Here is a 16,692-nt window from a genome sequence, read left to right on the forward strand (position 1 = left end):
GCAGCTAGGTGTCTTGATATGGATGTGAGCTGTATCTGTACGTTTATGGGCGTACTTTCCTGAGAATGTGCCAACTCTAACAAAGGGGAAAAATATGTGTGCATGGGTGGGATTGTTATAGATATGGCAGAGGACTTAAAAAGCTTGGCCTAAATTCAGGGCATGGAACAAGTAAATTTTAAGGTTACTTCCTTATAATCTGTACTAAGACTTGGCTATTGTAGGGGGAAAAAACCTTTAAATAGGTCTGCAATGTTCAGATATAATAAAATCTCAGACAAGAAAAAAAAAAGAGAGAATTTTAAAATCTAATTACAGAGCTATAACTGTTACATATTGTGATCCTCATTAAGAAAGTATTAGGAGTAATAATTCATTTCCAAGCTTTTTATGTAATTGAAATTTTCCTTTTCTTGTCCAGAAACAATGACTATTTATAATATAATCCACTTGGGGCAAATGGTTACAAAATATGCTTAAATAAGTAAAGAATTATAACCACATTATGCTTAGAGCTAATAGAGACTGGTTTGAGTTTGCCTTTTAATTAGTGCTTCTGAGTTTTAATCTGAAAAATGTTAATCGACGGATTTTCAGTTTTAAAATGGATAGAGGGCAATAGAATATGTGTAGTATGAATATTTATTAGTTTCTTAAGACAACCTTCAAGTAACTCTTTTCGATTTTAAATATTACAGATTAATGTCCCCTATTAACTCTCGGAAAATTAAAGCATTGCCGCATTTAAACTTAGCGTTATATTTTGAAAATTTGGCAAAAAAAAACCAACCCAAACTGTTAAATCTTGTTGTAAAATGAAATCACTACCACCTAACCATAACAATTCTGTTAAGTGAGTATTAGAAACAACTGAGTTTTTAGATCAATTAAAATAAAGTTAATCTGATATCTTTTTTTACCTTCAGGATATAAAGATTTCTTGGCACAGATTTTTAAAAAGTGCTTAGTTTTTTAAACCTAACAAGATGTTTAAGAGGGACCAAACTGAAACTGCATAAAGCGAGGATGAACTAAATCAGCCATAGTTACAGAGCTACCTACGTTTTAAATTTCTAACGTATGGTAATAATTACAGTATTTCTACTTCTTGGCTATTTATAATCTTTAATGCATATCTTTAGTTTTCCCTCTAATTTTCTCTTTGAAACAAAACTATATTCTATTTCAAAGGAAGTGGTTACTTCTTACGGTAAAATTTTAGGTACAATGAACTTTTATAATTATAAAAAGAGAAAAGCTAGAACACAGGAAAAGACTAAAAAAAGGACGTTACTGTGCTTCATATTTGTTAACATTTTTGTGGATTATCTTCTAATTTTTCTCAGACACACGACAGAAATTTCTAAATACACACAAAATCCGTGCCCACCAGCCACAGAACTGAATTCGACAGTTATCAATACATGGCCAATCTGATTCCACCTGTAACACCCATATTCTATTCCTGTGGGATTATGAAACTATCATTTTAAAATCTATAAATACTTCAGTATGTATCTCTAAATAAAAGAAATCAAAATTAGGAAAAAAATCTTATTTTTAAATTGTTAGTATGTAACCCTTTGAAACTATTTTTAATTACAACCCCTTTCTCCCCCTCCATTCCCTTGCTACTTATTTGTTGAAGAAAACGGACCCCCTTTTCTGTAGAATTTCTCCTATTCTAGATTTTGCTAATCAAATTCCTATGGTATTGTGTAGCATGCTCTTCTGCTTCCTTTATTTCCTATAAATTTGTACTTATATATGGAGGCTTCCTGAGATTCAGATTTGATTTTTGGCAAACATACCAACAGTGGGAAGTGCTGCCAAGTGCGTTCTCGTGCGGGACACCAGGAGGCGTACCACACCTGGCTGTCTCTTTTTTGGGAATGTTGTTTTGTAATTAGGAAATAACCAGAAAATTTAACATTTTGAAACATTCTACACATTTTCTCAGACAGTCCTCAGTGGAATCAAGAATCCCGTTGCCCACAACGGTAACCAACTCCGCAGTGAAACCTTCATTGGCTTTTCCCTCACTCTGTCTCTCTCTCCACACGCCTGTGCTTCTGTTCCTGAAATCATCTCCCCCAAATGCTTTCTGAACCCAGTTCATCTCAGGCTCTGCCTGCAGAACAGAACCCAAACGGAGAGTTACACACTGAAAAATTTTAAGGTAGAACTGTTTTAATAATCTTTATGTCTAAATGGGTTCAGATAAACTGGAGGAAAGGGCAGAACACAAAGGCACTATGTGCTTAAAGCATGCAGGTGTGTCAGATGGATGGGGCTTACGGAGAGGGAAGGTGGTTTCAAACATTAAAGAAAACATAAAGGGAACATTGTTTTACATGTTTACCTGGCGTTAACCCTGGTTTTATGTACCTCAGTGGCCAATCAGGTGAGGGGATGTTCTCTGAAGCCAAGCTTCGATCTAGGGATGCCTCGATGTTATGCCTCTGGTGTTACTACTGTCTCTCTTACACCGCGGCACTTGGATTTGAACTAGTGCCCTGAACCAACTGTGAGAGAATCAGTGGACTCCTTTGAGATTCGGCTTACGTAAAAATGTTAATTCAAATTTAAATCTAGTCAACGTCCATTGGGTACCCAACACGTACTCGAATGTTATGCATCATTTGTAGCCTTGAGCTGCAAATATGAGTAAGTTCACATAAAGACATGAATAACATAGTTTGTATTCTATCAGCAAGATATGTCTTAGAAGAACATACTGAGGGTTTGTAATGATCACTGAGTAATGCTGAAGGTAAAGGAAAAAAACTCAGAAAAGTAATTCTATAGGATAACAACCAGAAAACGGGATACTCAGATCCATGTAGATCTAAGTCTTCAGGACTATGGTCCGAAGATACGGATTTTTCCTCTAGGCATAGCACTTATTAGCTTTGCAACGCTGGGCAAGTCACTTGGTTCAATCATTCATCAGATTTTTTACAAAAAGATTTTATTTATTTTTAGTGAGAGGGAAAGAGAGGAAGAAAGAGAGGGAGAGAAACATCAATGTGAGAAACATTGATCATTTGCCGCTGGCACATGCCCTGACCAGGAATCCAACTGGCCACCTTCTGCTTTGTGAGATGACACCCAGTCAATGGAGCCACACAAGCCAGGGCTCATTCATCACATTTTTATTTTATTTTTTAAAAAAAGATTAAAAAAATTTTTAGAGACAAGGAAAGGGAGAGAAACATCAATGTGTGGTTGCCTTTCGAGCGCCCCCTACTGGGGACCTGGCTGGCAACCCAGGCATGTGCCCTGGCTGGGAGTCAGACCGGTGGTGACCCTTCAATCCACTGAGGCCACTCCAGCCAGGATTCATCATCTTTTTACTGCACATCCTATAATGCTGGATGCCAGAGCTACAAAGATGAATGAGATGTGGTTCTGAACTCAAGGAGACTAACAACTGAAAGGATATTAATTCTTTAAAAAAATCTATAAACATCACAGTGTAAGAGAGTAAATGAGGTAATTTAACTATTTCGAAATCAGGAATAGGAATATTAGATATAAGGTATGTAAAATCTAAGTTTTGATTTATTTAAAACCATGCTGTATTTCTTTAGAAACAGCTCATGTTTGGAATATTATTTTAGTGTTTAGAATTGAGAAGCTGTGTTGAGATCTGGTATTTTGCCAGCTTGGAAAGACCCCTCTTAGTTGAGCATTAATGCCTGCATACCTTCTGAAAAGGCAGCTGCTCCCCAAGAGCTCACTGAAGCTACAGACGAGGGTGTGTTAGCAATTTTCTTGAACAGGTGGCTTCTGCGAGGGTTTGTCTTTCAAAGGGCTGCTTGCGCAGGTGCTCTCACTATGTTTTGAGATGACTGCATCACAGGATCTAAAGCCGACTGTTTCAACTCATAAAACAGTTTATGAACTCTCAGTAAGACTTTTAGATTTGGTAATGCCAAGGGACTCTATATAAAGTGACATGGCTGTGGGTTAAAAGGCTCTGCTAATTACATTTCTCACTCAAACCTACCATCTAAACTTGGATCACGCCACAGCTATGGAACTTCATGTTGACAGCTTCTTAAAAGCGCTTCACAGCTGCCTTTTATTGAGGGGGTTGGTTAAGTGAGCCTAATAACCACCTTCTCAAAATTATCCTAACTCCCCTAAAATCCAAATAATATTTATTTTCCTAATAAAGTGTAACATATTTAAGAATTTTTCATTTACATTATATATTAGTAGGGGTCTCTCTTGTAAAACAGCTATTTCACAAAAAAGTAAAATGCCTGCTGGGTAGAGAAACAAAGACCACGCTTTAAATATTTTTGACATTATTGACAAATTAACTTCTTTTTATACTACAGAACCACCCTAAAGATCGCGCAATTGAACAGAAATATAAAACTGTAATATTTCAGCGAGTCTTTCTAGGGAAAAACAAATATCCGCTACTCACGGCGGTGGCGCGAGAAAGCTCTCGACAGGTGCTGAGCAGTCCGTTCTGTAGGTCGTCCCTCTGCGACACCACGGTCTGAACGGCTGCTGGGTTGTCCGCGTTCATTTCGATCTCCTGGCTCGCCGACAGCAAAGCTTGCTCAAGCGTGTACTATTATAGTAAAAATAATTACATTTCATGTTCCACATTATCGAATGAATTCTCTTTTACTTCGGTTAGCAGTGGCCTGATAATAATCATATCGACTAACATCAGTTGTAGGTAATCAACACGATTACCCTACCTTCTCCTTGTGGAGCTGCTGAAGCTTCTCTTCCAGAGCATGTACCACTTTATCTTGTTCACACAGACGGCTTAGCTTGGCCTAGGTTAGAAGGGGAAACAGTTTTTGTTAGTAAACTTTTTTTCCCTTCTAATTGGAGAGTGGTTGGTCATCACGTCTGTAAGTGGGGGTGACTGTAACAAGAAAACACATTTAAAACAGCTATGAAATACCTAATTATGTCAATGAATAAAATAAAAATGTAAATACAGCTTATAGATAGAATGCTTCAAAAACATGCACATAAAGTTTTTCAGCCATACTACTGAACCTACATAATTCAAAATATTCTTAGTAATCAAGCAGTCTCATGCTTTAAACAAATCACTTCAACATGGTTAAGGTTTTCCCCCCTACAAACTGCTGAATGGAGGTTGAGTGATATATACAGACCTTCATTAAAACACCAAGTAGATTCCGTTTTCCTATTTTTAAAATTATGCCCATGTTCTTAGAGAAAAAAAATTAACAAAAGATTCCTTCTAATCGCAATAATACAAATAAAAATACTGCTAGTGGAAAAAAAATCACTCAGTAGTTTTAATGTTTTAAATTCATGGTACTACCTCATTTTTTAAATTATGAAAATATGAGAGTATACGCTAATAAAATTTCAGTACTATAATAAACCAGTTCTCCACATGTCTGAAAATAAAAACCTGGCCAAACTGTAAATATATCTCGACCTTTACTGCTTAAGGACAAGTCAGAAGAAATAGGAGATTTTACTTCCTTTGCCATTTATCTATTGAAGTAACTACATTATCTTTGCTAGATACAACGCAAGCCACACCAGATGGAATACAGTGGTCTCCCCTTATCCATGGGGCATAGGTTCCAAGACCCCCAGTGGATGCCTGAAACCACAGAGAGCACCAAACCCTACCTATACTATGTCTTTTCCCCTGCACATACGTACACACACACTTTACAGCTTCACTGAATTGACAGCATCACTACTCTTTAGCTTTGGGACCGTTACTAAAATAAGGGTTACTCACACACAAGCACTGTGATATCAAAACATTCAATCCCAGTAACTGAGAAGCATACAAAGTGACCATGAGTAGCTGGGGCAGGTATGCAGTGGGGAGGAGATGCGGGATAAAGGGACGAGTCACCTCCCAGGCAAGACAGGTGGGATAGCATGAGATTTCATTGTAATGCTTGGATTGGGGTGAAATTTAAAACTTATGAGTGGTTTATTTCTGAAATATTCCACTTAACATTGCGGACCCTGGTCGACTGCAAGTCACTGAATCGGCACAAATAAAACCAGAGAAGGGGAGACTGCTGTATAGTGAAATGAAAAAGAGGTGAAAACTCAATGAATAAAACCAGGGGAAATGCGGGAGGGAAGAATGAGATGTGAGGAAGAATGCTTAACAAGTCACCAATCTAAAATATGACTATACAATACCAAATTTAAGTAATAAAAAAGGAAGAAGTGATGAAATTCCTAGAGGCTGATATTTTCTCCAAAAGATTGAGACTATTTTACTTTATCTCCAGCCCGATACAATTTTTAATAAAACAGTCTTTTACGTTCATTTGTGTGACTCCTAGTATATTCAACTATTAACTATGGGGGTGAGGGTGGGCAGAGAATCGACTGGGGAGTTGAGCATTTAATTGGATCTAAGTGCAAAATTGAAAATGCTGATTTATTTGATATCCTTTTGGAGGGGAGAGGAGGAGGGGGAAGTTTCTATCACCCTCCTCTACTGGGTTTCAGCAGAAAACACAACAGCACTGACAATATCCGACACACGGGAACTTACATCAATATCGACTTCGTCAGGTCGGTATTTGTACAATGTGCCCCTGCATTCATCTTGTGACAGCTACAGGGAAAAACGGCACAAGGCAACTTTAAGATTAATATTTAGAATGCATTTATCTGTCTATAGTTAATATTTTAGATTTATATTAACTAATAAAATGGGATTTTAAGGATTCTTATATTTCAGTTTAATTCAAACACAGATCATTACAAAAATAGAAAAATATTTAACAGTGATACAATATGCAGGATACATTAAGAACAATGTTAACTTCAGCTTATCAAACAAAATAATAAGCTGGTCAAACAAAATTATACAGCACCTCACATTTTCCATTTGTAAGACACACATTTTAATGAAAATTGACAAATACAACCGTAGTAGCTGTACTGAATCAAATATTTGAATTGAATCAGGCATATTCCAACAGTCAAAACTGTCCTTCACAGTATACACATAATCACACAACTGTGTATGTGTACACTTAAATGTCAACACATTTTAGTACAATTTTACTAACAAAGCCTGTAACATACTGTATACATATACATAATATATAAACACACATACACAATATAGACTTATCTGGTTCTTCTGTCTTAAGAACTAAAAGATAATGGAGGAAAAGTATGGGTTTAATTGAAAAAGAGAAAAAGCATTCAAAACCTCAAAACTGAAAGCCCATGTTACTATAAATTATGGACAGTCAAATTTCATAAAAAGCTTCTATGTGTTCATTGACAGCATTTGATTTATTATGTTGTAGAGAATGATTAGTCAGTGTATTTAAAACATCATTTCTTCAGCTTATTCCAAAGGTCTTTTGGCTGAACAAATCCTTGTTTCTGCAGACTGTGCTCAGCGGGGTCTCACTAGCCACCCCGTCTGTTACTCCACAGACCACACGAGAGCCTCTGCAGGCGGCCTCCACCCCCCCTCCTGTTTTCTGACTTTGTCCTGACTGCTGGAGAATAACAAACATACAGTAGGAAAACTGTAACAGGGGCTCACTGCATGTTTACTGATTACACGCTTTTTCGCAAAGTGGGGATGGGCACAGTGTACCCCAACTACATTCTAGATTGGAAAATTGTATTTGATATATATACATGCAAATGTGTAATAAGAACACACAAGTTTTAACTATATATGCCCTTTCTTTAAAACAACTGTTTGGGAGTTACATCTGTAGAAGGAGGCATAATTTAAACAGCAGGTAATTTTGAGGGAATCTAGAAATATGGGAATCAGTTAAGTTAAACACATAAGCATTCCAAACATACAAAAATAAACCCTGGAATTCCGAGTTTCATTTCAAGACACAACTTCCATGTACCTCATGCAAATGAGCCTGTAACTGTTAAAGCACGGTGATTATTAACTGTAAAACTTTCACAGAAACGAATGTCACATGAAAAATGAATTTAATGACAAAAGTCAGAATACTTGTGCACTATTTTAAAATAAAGATCACTGAATGTGTTCTCAGGGGTGTCAATTATTCTCTGTTAAAACACCCAGTCCAAGAAAAGAATTCATACTCCTATCTGAAAAAAAAAAAGTAATGAAAAATAAATTTTAGGTGCTTAGATCCATGATAAAAATTGCAAAATGACAAAATCAAATTTTCTCATTTTTAAGAAAGATATAAAGCCATTATAGCTACTAAATGGCCAAATATACCTTGCTTATTTAATATTTAAAGTTAAATACAAAACAGCTTTACTAAACTACGAAATGTGTAATTTGATCATAACTAGTGGATAGTGCCACATCTAGATTGAAATATGAATTGTATGCTATATTTCAGGTTCAACAGAAAAAAGACTAGTAATTTAAAATAAAAATTTAGTAATTCATAATAAATATTAAGTATTGGTATAATTCAGGGAATCTAAACTGTATATTCATTTTCATTATCAGTTGGCCTATTGTAAAAAAGAAAACAGGTACTATATCGTTATAATTTTAGAGTGACATATCTTTATAGATATATATTATTTACACAAATTAAATTTTGTTGTATCTTAATTTTTAGTACCACTAAAAATTACATAAACCTTTTATCAAATTATTCAATATAGATATTCATTACTAGATACCAGCTGATAAAAATCTTAAAATAAAATAATAACCCTCTCCCATACACTGCTTTTATCTGTCAAAAGAGTGTAAGAAAACAAGATTATTCTTTAAGTAATTAACTTTTAAGCATGGCCTATTTTTATTACTGATAATTATTACCAAGGCTTTTCTTAATAAAGATACAGTTTATTACACAATTTCTATCTAGAATTGAAAAAGTTGCTATTTAGTCCTCAATATGAAAATCCTTCTAGTAATTTCATAAATATTGTGATTAACTCAAGTTCTCGATAAAATGCTTCACAGAAACACTTTTTTATCCTTTTTCAAATTCATCTCTAGCTACCCACCCCCCCCAAACGCTCTGGGTTTGAAGTGCTTCAGCAACACCAGAAAAGCAGATAAAACAGCTATGTAGAAGGTTAGATAATTAGGGGAGTGCATTATGAAACTTCACTGACTGTATAAGGTATGTGCTATATTTTATTTAGACAGTCAGAACTTTTCAATAAGGTATCTAATAACCTTTTCTAAAAACTGGCTTGGCATTAGGTTGAAACAAAATTAGTTTACTCATTAAAATTAAACTTTCTATGGTACCCCGTTCTAAATATGTGATACATATAAACATTCTCCCAAAAAAATTTTGGAGAAATTTGATAAAATTGGACATTATATCCTATGTGAACTCAAAAACACTCACAGAGCTGTATTTGTTAATGTTAGTCTGTGTCTTTTAAAACAATTACTTATCAGATAATTAGTATCACTGATTAACTATATTATAAAACTGGTATAAAAATGTACTTATGAAAGATGGCAGGATGATTAATACATGCAGAGGAATTTTTAAAACTTGATCCTTATTTCTTTTGCATTTGTTTGACCTAACTTTAGGTCCTATGCATTTGACTAATTTTAAGATAATTACTGACTAGGTAATTCGTTCTTCTAAGATAATGCAAACATAAAGGTCCTCCAAAAGCAAGCCTGAAACAATGTGATTCGGAGTATGAGGTCATAAGACATTACATTGTCACTGTATTTTCAGCAAAATTTCAGGACCCATTCACACAAGATTGTAATGCAATGTCAGAAAAAGCACAACTATGTTCAATATAAAATTTGATAAAGTTTTTCTTTGGATAATAACATGATAAAGGAAACCTGGAGGAAAAAAATCTGATTTCAATTTATGCAAATTTATAAACACATTTTAAGAAATGTGTCTGACTCTTTTATTCATCAACAATGCCCTTCAAAAATTAAATACTTTACCAGTGGCCAATAAAAAAAAAAATCACCTGAAAACTCTCTAGATTCAACAGCTCTGAAAGCCAATGTTGATTTGTTTCACGCCCAAGTCACGGCTGTTGGTATTAGACATTCAGATCTTCCTGTTCTGTACAGTTTCATCATTTTTTTCAAATATTAGTAAGAAAATACATTTACATAAAGCTACTCCTCTTTCAGTATTTAAGGTCTGTGATGCTGTAAGAGCAGTCTCCAATATCTTCACATTAAAAAAAAAACAAAAAAACTCCAATTAAATCTTTTAGTGTGACCAAGAAATTTCAATCAGCAGGATTGAAATTTTGCATCATCAATGCTGGTCAGTAACCAATATATAAAAGAAAAACACCAAACCAAACAGGAACACCCAGGCTAGCACTCTTACTGAAAATATGCAAAATGAACAATATGAAAACATAACCTATTACTACAAAATGGCTTTGATCTCGTATCAATTTAGCATTATATAAAACGATACACTGAGAGCTTTAGACACTGAGAAAGGTTGTTAATTCCAGAACGAGTATTAAGGTTCTAAATGTAGTATTTTGGAATGGATTATATCCTATATTATATTATATCCTATAATCAAAAGATTCCATTTTCTTTTGAAAAGTAAAGCTGTTTAACTTTAAATATTTAATATTTTATCTCTTTCTTACAAAATAAAAACTGCTCACTCATAAAATGTACTTTAAATGTTTTGAAAACTGGGCTCAGAAATAAGTCACCCTGCCCCCAGCTGCTTCAACCTCACAGCTGCAGGGCGATGACACAGACCCCAGGCGACTGATGCAAACCAGAGGCCTTTAAAGCCCGTGTGACCTCAAGGTGCTTTAAAAAACAAAACAAAAAGCAGTTTTACATATTTTCATCAAAACATATATTCATTTTTCATGTTAGTTAATATCTTCTTTTGTACAATTTAAGTAACTGTAACAGGCCAGAGGCCACAGAAATTTGTGAGAGTGTTGAGGTGGAAGAAGCTGATGTTGCAAAACACACAGCTAAGAACATTTAGACCATGAAATACAAAAAAATCGGGATAGGAATGTGTAAAATGACTTCTTTTGCAGATCTGCAGATTACTCAGGCCCTAAAAGAAAGCCAGCCAACTCATGGTACATATTCTGAGTTAGGGAAAAGAATGAGGAAAGATACGACCTATCTTGATAACTTCACAAGAATGAGTTTTACCACAGCACAGTACAGAAATGAGATTTAAAGAACTCCCACACAAATATAATCTATCCCTAATAGATTGTGGAGGTTTATAGGCGGGGGTGGGGTGGGGGGTGGGGGGGGAGGGCTGCCCCTCAATGGGAAAAATCTTAAGTTTTCTCTAAAGATCAGTTTATAATGCTTTTCCAGTTCATCAAAATTAATGGCAGTCTATGAAAAATTTTGCAAATGTACTGCAGACCTCCAAGTACATATCAATCAAATACTCTGCACAAGAACTGCAGGCACAAAAACTTCAGGAAAATGGCACACTTAATATTCAACAGCAAAATGTTCAGCGAAGCCATGCTAAGAATACTGCAGCATCTTGAAAAGCGAGGATGAATTGCATTTTTCCAAATAGACATAAACAAAAAATGGAGTAAGAAAAACACTAATGTCATGAGTAACTCTGAGGGTAAACCAAAACTGTCACTGAGGGGTTTTGCAGATGATAAAGCAGTATCATTCACTGTCCAAGACCTTACTTGCTGGTACAGTTGGGGTCTTAGCGCCGAGTTCTCAATCATTGTGTGAACCATGGTGATAATAGGTTCATTCTCTTTCATCTATTTCAAATCAGGAGGAGCATACAGCAAACGTCAGTTTACAGCATAGCTAGATTTGAAAGACGACACTGTAAATATAGCCTCTACTTGAATAAGTTCCTAATAGTGCAGCTGTTTACATTTTACCCCAAAGTTGCACAGGTATATCTTATGTAAGTCATTTTGAACAAACATTAAATGCTGTGAAGTACATTCAAAGTTGTATTAAAAAAGCTCACTAATGACAATATTGCTGCATGTAAGTTTTACTTCATAAATAAAATCAATGTAATCAAATAATGAATACTCCTACATATATCAGAATAGATGACAAAGCATTGCAATCCAAAAGGTAAACTAGCAGGTGACAACCAATGAACACAGAAAAGAGAAATACAGCCTCATTTAATTGATTATTTAATCAGTAAAAAAGTTTAAAATGATATTCAGTTCATTTATAAGGCAAATCAAAAAAATGGTTCTCTACAAATACTAAAAATTTTATAATATAATAATCAATTATATCCTGTCACTAAGATACTCACATGTTATTAAAGTTAATCTTGACATTTACATATACCCCACTTTGGATTATCTCACAGTGTGGTTAATACCACATGTGGAATTATTTCACAGATATGCCAACTACAAAGACTTTTTACTTAGCAAAGACTTAGTGCTTCTCCCTAGCTCTTAAAAAGGCCGAAGCCGTGTTCCACATTTCCAGCTGTGTTGCACTTAATTACTGCCTCTAGAAAAATCTTTGTTTGAGCAGGCTCTGGACTCAAGAGTTACAGCATTCAAAAACAGTGACCATGATGTATAGGGAGCAAAAGGCCAACAGAGTTTGCGCCATTTGTAAGCAGACGAGTCTTTATAATTGTAATTTGAGACGTTTGGTTTACATAATTTCATCCTCCATATGATAGAAAATAAGCATTTCTGTCGTGGTTCACAAATGCCACTTTACTGATTCAGCTATATCTACAACGGAAGTTTACTAATCTTAAGATTAATAAACACATGAGTGTTTATTAATTTATTTATTTAAAAAATAAATCTTAAAAACTGTGTATGTAGACAATTTTATTTTCAGCCTAGTTACCAATACTTCACGAAGTAAAATTGGTTTTGGTTATCAAATTAGCAATTTCCTATGACTAGTTTAAGCTACTTTTTACAAGTTTTATTACAAATTTACACATCTACCTATGAGTCAAACTAGAACTTCTACTTATCAGTGGAACTCAAGTCTACACATCAGTTCAGCTCCAACTTCTTTTCTCACCTCCAATGAGACTGAATGAGGGACCAGGGCATGTGTAGGTGACCCGTCACGCACACAGGAAACAAAAGTGCGGGTATGCAGTACGGAATGGATTTTTTGCAGCGTTGGGAAATAGAAAACTACAGAGGAGTCTACAAGTAGTAGACTTACTACAAGTAGTCTCAGTCTCTATCCATTTGGGATATTTTTTTTCATTTTAATTTTCAAAGCCATCTCAGCTGCACTTGTTATTTTTCAGCAGCACATCACGGACATCAGACGGAAGAGTACAGGACTCAGAGATTATTGAGGGTGGGGTCAGGAGCACATGTATTTAAGAAGTAATGGAGATGAGGCAGTTTCCAAATATAAAGGGCACTCAAGGTCAAACTGAGATTTCCCATGGAGTCTCAGATATCTGGCACTACAAATGGCCACTGTGTCGGAAGGCTAGTTCCGTCGACACGGCTCTCTCCTTTACGGGGAGCTTCCCCAGGGTACAGATTAATAATGTTCATACTCTAGGCCTAAAAAATTTACTTAAAATGTATTTAAAAGGAAAAGGGACAATATGATTTCTTTAGAAAGGTAATGAAGCCTGATTTATTATGTGAAATACTTGGAAAGGTAAACATGCATGCATATATAGGGAAGCCCTATGTGATTTAAAAATGCCTGTTTAATTTACATATAAAACACCATTAAGCATGAAGTCACTGAGAAGGGATCTTTGCAAAATCAACTGGTTGAGAAACAGAAAAACTAAAATAAAAAAATAGTATTTAGCCCTGGTTGCTGTGGCTCAGCAGATTGAGTGCTGGCCTGCAAACCAAAGGGTCATGGTTTGATTCCCAGTCAGGGCACATGCCTGGGTCTTGGGCCAGGTCCCCAGTTGGGGGCGCAAGACAGACAACCACACATTGATGTTTATCTTCCCTTCTTTTCCCCTTCCTTCCCCTCTTTCTAAAAATAAATAAATAAAATCCTTAAAAATAGTATTTAAATTACACTAACTGTACAGTATCTCAGAGTCAAGCAGGAAAAGATCAAAACTATGAACAGTAAAATGACAATGAACACACAACTATCAACAACTGAACCTAAAACACAACGAAAACAAAAATAAACTAAGCAAACAACTAGAACAGGAAGAGCATCATATAAATGGAGATCACATGGAGGGTTATCAGTGGGGCGGTGGTGGGAGGAGAATGGAAGACAAGGTACAGGGAAGGAGTAAGAAGCCTAACTGGTAGGTACAAAGAGACAGGAGGAGGTTAAGAATAGTATACGAAATGGAGAAGCCAAAGAATTTGTGTACAACCCCTGGACACGAACAAAGGCGGAGGCGGGGGGCAATGCTGGTAGCAGGGGCGTTATGGGATGGAGGGGAATAAAAGGGAGAGGAAAAAAGGACAATTGCAATAGCACAATCAATAAAATATAGTCAGATAAAAAATTTTGTTTTAAAACACACACAAAAAAGAAGTAAGTATGATGTTCTCCAGGAGTTAAAAGTAAGCTGAATGCAATTTTTATCAGCTCATCTTCTCCTTGGGATCCCGTTTTACTGGAGTTGAAGGGATGGGATAAGATCATCCGAGGAAAAGGCAGGCGCCGGGGGACATACATGATGTGCCGTGAGCTCCTTGGAATTTCCTGTTGGAGTTCTTAACAGCAAAAAGAAGGAATACCTGACAATCCTCTCCTGGTTTGAATACAAGAATCTTAGACAACCTTATGATAATGGTGCTAACAGCCCACAAGTCTTAAGGAGTAAGAGCAAGATAATGACTAATTAGTAAGTGGAGGATGTTTACATGTTTTGCTTCCCGCTTTTAATTCCTTCTTTGAAGCAACAGGTAGTACAGGTTTAGGTTTCAGTTAATTGCTAAATTATAAAAGGACCATTACTTTATGATAATAAAAATGAGAATATATAATCAGGTATCATATTATTTTCATAATTACCTTAAGTAATAAACAGGGAAACATTTAAGTGGAAACATCCTAAAAATACACTTAGTTATGCCAATGCATTGCTGTTTACAATAAAAACATCTATATTTACTTGAATTTGTAAGGCCAAGTGTTTAGAAAAACTACCTAGAAAAATCTGATACTTGACTCTAGCCTCTGCTCAGCTTTGGGGGACACTGGGCAGCAGGAATACAAAGCATCCTTTGGTGATAAATTGACTTCTTATTATACGCATTAGTGGATTCCGCAGAGTCGAGGGAGATTTGGGTTATTAGTCAGGAATCCAATTTCCAATTGCCAGTTGTTCTATTATTCTAATAACTTCTAAATATTGGTTTCAAAGTCTCCATTGCAATAGAAGTTACACCAGATACAAATGAAGAAGGAACAGGATATTTTCCTCATGAGATAAAGGTGCCTGAATAATTTTTAGAGGGAAGGGCAGGACAGAGAAAGATTAACAGCGAGCAGAGCCAAGGTGTTCATTCATATAATTTATGCTTTGAAGAGATTAATTTTCCAATCCTCCTTTAAGAAGTGGTTAAGCAGTGGCTTAATTGCTATTTTAAAAGTTTATATAATAAATCATCTACAATCGCCCTGTCCAACAGAACTTTCTGTGATGACAGAAATGTTCTATATTGGTCCAGTCCAACACTCTAGCCATCAGCCACACATGGCCCTTTAGCCTTTGAAATGGGGCCAGGGCAACACAGGAAATGAATTTTACTATTATAAAAACATAAGTAATTTGAATGTAAATTTAAATAGCTACATATGGTTAGTGGCTATTATACTAGATAGTAGGTTTAGAAATTCTAGGGCAGCAAAATAAGCATAATTCCCCCCAATACGGATCTCGTCCCCTGAAGAGGAAAACCTTTGCTGAAGCTCTGCCTTGTGAGTTTCCTTGAGTCTGAATTTGTGCTGACAGCTTCCTTCTTTGTGGGTTTTTTTCTTTCTTTCTTTCTTTTTTTTTCAGGACGCAGCCTGGATGATCTCTATCTATGCGACAGAGCTTTTGTCCTTCCTTGATAACCAATGAGAAGACCCATTGCTGAGCTGTCATTTTCCATTTACATGGAAATTGGACTATTCCTGAGTTCTTAAAGACATCTTAGGAAAAGAATCTTTAAGTTGGGAATCTGTCTTAACAATAGCAAAAAAACCATGATGGCCTGATCATTGAAGAATTCGTTTCTTAAGAATGTCCTCCTGTGTAGATCAATACTCTTAAGATGTGTGGCAAAACGAAAAAGCTAAAGAATTTGCCATGCCTAGGGTGAAGCTTTGAGGAATGCAGGGGTCTTTCTAAACAGGTCATTGAGACAATGACAATGGAAATGTCTTCCACTCTCACTGGAGGCACATCTGAAAGTCCCAGAACCTGAGATTGAAGGGTCTGAGTGACTACCTATGGAAACCACTCACTCCGAAACAGGAAGCAGGGAAATGTGAAGTGACTTTTCAAACAGAAGAATGTAAATAAGTCTCTTTATAACTAGTGAGACAAAGTGAGGCCTATTTGAAAATTTTTAAGCAATTAGAATAAACTATGCTTAACTACATTTTCTAAAGGTAAATGTTTGGGAAAATATTATACATGTTATATATTCAGAAGAATCAACAACACTTGAAAAGATGTAGTTAGATTATGTAATGTTTCCTCATTTTGTTAAGGGAGAAACAAGAGTTTTAAAAAAGGAACAACAAATTCGTACATTTTCACGGGAGTCAAACACGCCTGCCAG

At 35.7% G+C, this 16,692-nt stretch overlaps 1 protein-coding gene across 13 annotated transcripts in view; it reads right to left on the reverse strand.

Annotated features, from left to right (window-relative positions):
• PLEKHA5 (pleckstrin homology domain containing A5) overlaps positions 1-16,692 on the reverse strand; it is a 202,623-nt gene that overhangs the window by 21,972 nt on the left and 163,959 nt on the right. For 12 of the 13 annotated variants that reach the window (XM_037033904.1, XM_037033901.1, XM_037033903.1 and 9 more), the window contains 3 exons: positions 6,545-6,607; positions 4,725-4,805; positions 4,442-4,591 (listed from right to left, as the gene is read on the reverse strand). In XM_037033904.1, coding sequence (XP_036889799.1) covers positions 4,442-4,591; positions 4,725-4,805; positions 6,545-6,607 — 294 coding nt within the window. Of the gene's footprint in view, positions 1-4,441; positions 4,592-4,724; positions 4,806-6,544; positions 6,608-7,117; positions 7,154-11,634; positions 11,716-16,692 lie in introns of all 13 variants that reach the window. The other variant, XM_037033915.1, reaches the window with a different exon arrangement.

Source organism: Sturnira hondurensis, unplaced genomic scaffold, assembly GCF_014824575.4.
Source record: "Sturnira hondurensis isolate 20B ecotype Veracruz unplaced genomic scaffold, ASM1482457v3 Scaffold0021795, whole genome shotgun sequence".
NCBI classification, from domain to species: domain Eukaryota; kingdom Metazoa; phylum Chordata; class Mammalia; order Chiroptera; family Phyllostomidae; genus Sturnira; species Sturnira hondurensis.